The 1894-nt window shown below is 37.0% G+C and overlaps 1 protein-coding gene across 1 annotated transcript; it reads right to left on the reverse strand.

Moving 5' to 3' along the window:
- Positions 1-246: 246 nt before the first annotated feature.
- LOC112514767 (AT-hook motif nuclear-localized protein 7-like) lies at positions 247-1398 on the reverse strand. The gene is made up of 3 exons (XM_025121369.1): positions 1303-1398; positions 1007-1168; positions 247-666 (listed from the first exon to the last, which is right to left on the reverse strand). The coding sequence occupies exons 1-3, from the start codon at positions 1396-1398 to the stop codon at positions 385-387; spliced, it is 540 nt and encodes a 179-aa protein (XP_024977137.1). The 3' UTR covers positions 247-384.
- Between the last annotated feature and the right edge of the window lie 496 nt (positions 1399-1894).

Below are 1894 nucleotides of genomic sequence, written 5' to 3' on the forward strand. Positions count from 1 at the left end.
AGTTTTAAGGATTCGAAATACGAGTTTGGAGGAAGGAAAGGTGTGAAGAAACAAAACTCTGGCCGAAACCACTATAATGATTTTAAGGATGCGTTTGATATATAAGACAGAACAAAACTAATTACCCCAACATGGGACTGAACAAAAACCCACCGACCCACGTTTGGCGTGACATGGTATAAAATTTCAAGTAAATGGATTCATTACAAACCATTTAAAGAAGAATGAAATTCTCAAATTAACATCCATTTTCCATTAAATTTATGCCAACTCTTCAACACCTAAGGTTAAGATTTAAAACAACACCAAAAAGATTTGATGTCTTCTAACAACAATAAATAAGTCTAATGATTTCCTAAGTCAGCTAATACACCACTGATTTGATCAGCAAGAAACCTCGAACTGTGACGCGTTGAGCACCTTAGGTTCAGATGCACGCAAAGATCCGTTGTTTTCAGGGTCTAAACTCCGTGCTATATGTGTCGGGTTTGGGAGGGTAAAGCTTATATTCGGTTCATCACCATACCTTCTCTCGGTTGCTTGTTTGAACACAGAAGTGGCGGCGATAGGCGGCGGCAAGATAGCTTGTATAGGTTCCAATATTGATTTCTTGGGTGGTTTCTGGTGCTCCTGTTGGTGGCTGGGAAGAAAGCTTCCAAGTATCACCTAAGAATTAGAAATACAAGCTTAGATGGTAACATACAACCATGAATGCATAAGTTACAAATCATCATAGCATGAGATATTTTTTCAATCATTGCCAACCCATTATTTCTTTTATCTTTCTGATCATTAGAGTCCTTGCAGATGTAATATTTACATGTTTGTTTGAAATCCCCTCTATATATCTACTTTTACCCATCCCCATTACCAAAATTCCTGGATACGCTAAGCATTTACAACAAAATACTTGGTGAACGACCATTTTCAGTTAACGCTTACCCAATTTATGTCATGAAACAGGCCCTATATTCAATTTTATCGGTAAAAATGTAAAATGTCTAACCTGAACAGGACCAGCAGCTACAAGCATACCGGCAAGTCCTCCACCCAAAACACGTCCATTAGGGCCTGCCAAAGAAACACTCATCCCACCAGAGCAACCTTTTGCTCCACCATTCTCATTCGGCRTAAATGCTCCAGACAAAGAAAGAATATCAAAGCGACCCTGCAATAATCTCACGGTTATAATTACATCTCCAAAAGTTGYAGATTTAACCCTTCAAAGTAGCTTAACTGGTAATATGTTATATTAGTCCAAGTATAATTGCATCCTCAATAGAGGTTTATCAGACTTTTCACTTCAGGACCCTGTGGGATTAATCTGRCCCGAACACCCACAGTTCCATAAAAAAGTTGCAGATTTGCAGCATAAAACAGACCAATAATTGAATACATATATGATGTGCGAGACAGATTCAGTGTTTCCACTCAAATTAAACAATTTTCCAGTAGATAAATCACAAATATAGATGTGTAAAATCAMAAGCAGGAATTGGAAGTGGCCTTGGTTATTGAATTAGTGGATATAAATACGATCCTAAGTCGATAGATCACAAATTTCGAAAAGCTAAACCAGGGCTGAAAAAGAATAAAGAGAAAAGGGATATGCGAGAGTAAAGTGCAAGAATCATTTTTGAGCTAAAACCCAAAATGGTTAAATATGCAGGTGTTTTTAGGTTGTGACAGGTCACTGTCAGATAACGGAAAAAAACTGATATAGAAGATTCTCAAATGTAACAATCCCTATACCAATGATGCCAGATACTAAGGTATTAGAAAGAAAAACATATATGAAACTTCAACAGTGTAAAGATATTGTAGATCTATATAAACATCAAGATATTTCCACCAGCATGATGGCATGTACCTGATACACAGATTAAAGACCACA

Source organism: Cynara cardunculus (assembly GCF_001531365.2).
Source record: "Cynara cardunculus var. scolymus isolate 2C chromosome LG 6, CcrdV1, whole genome shotgun sequence".
In the NCBI taxonomy this organism is placed as follows: domain Eukaryota; kingdom Viridiplantae; phylum Streptophyta; class Magnoliopsida; order Asterales; family Asteraceae; genus Cynara; species Cynara cardunculus.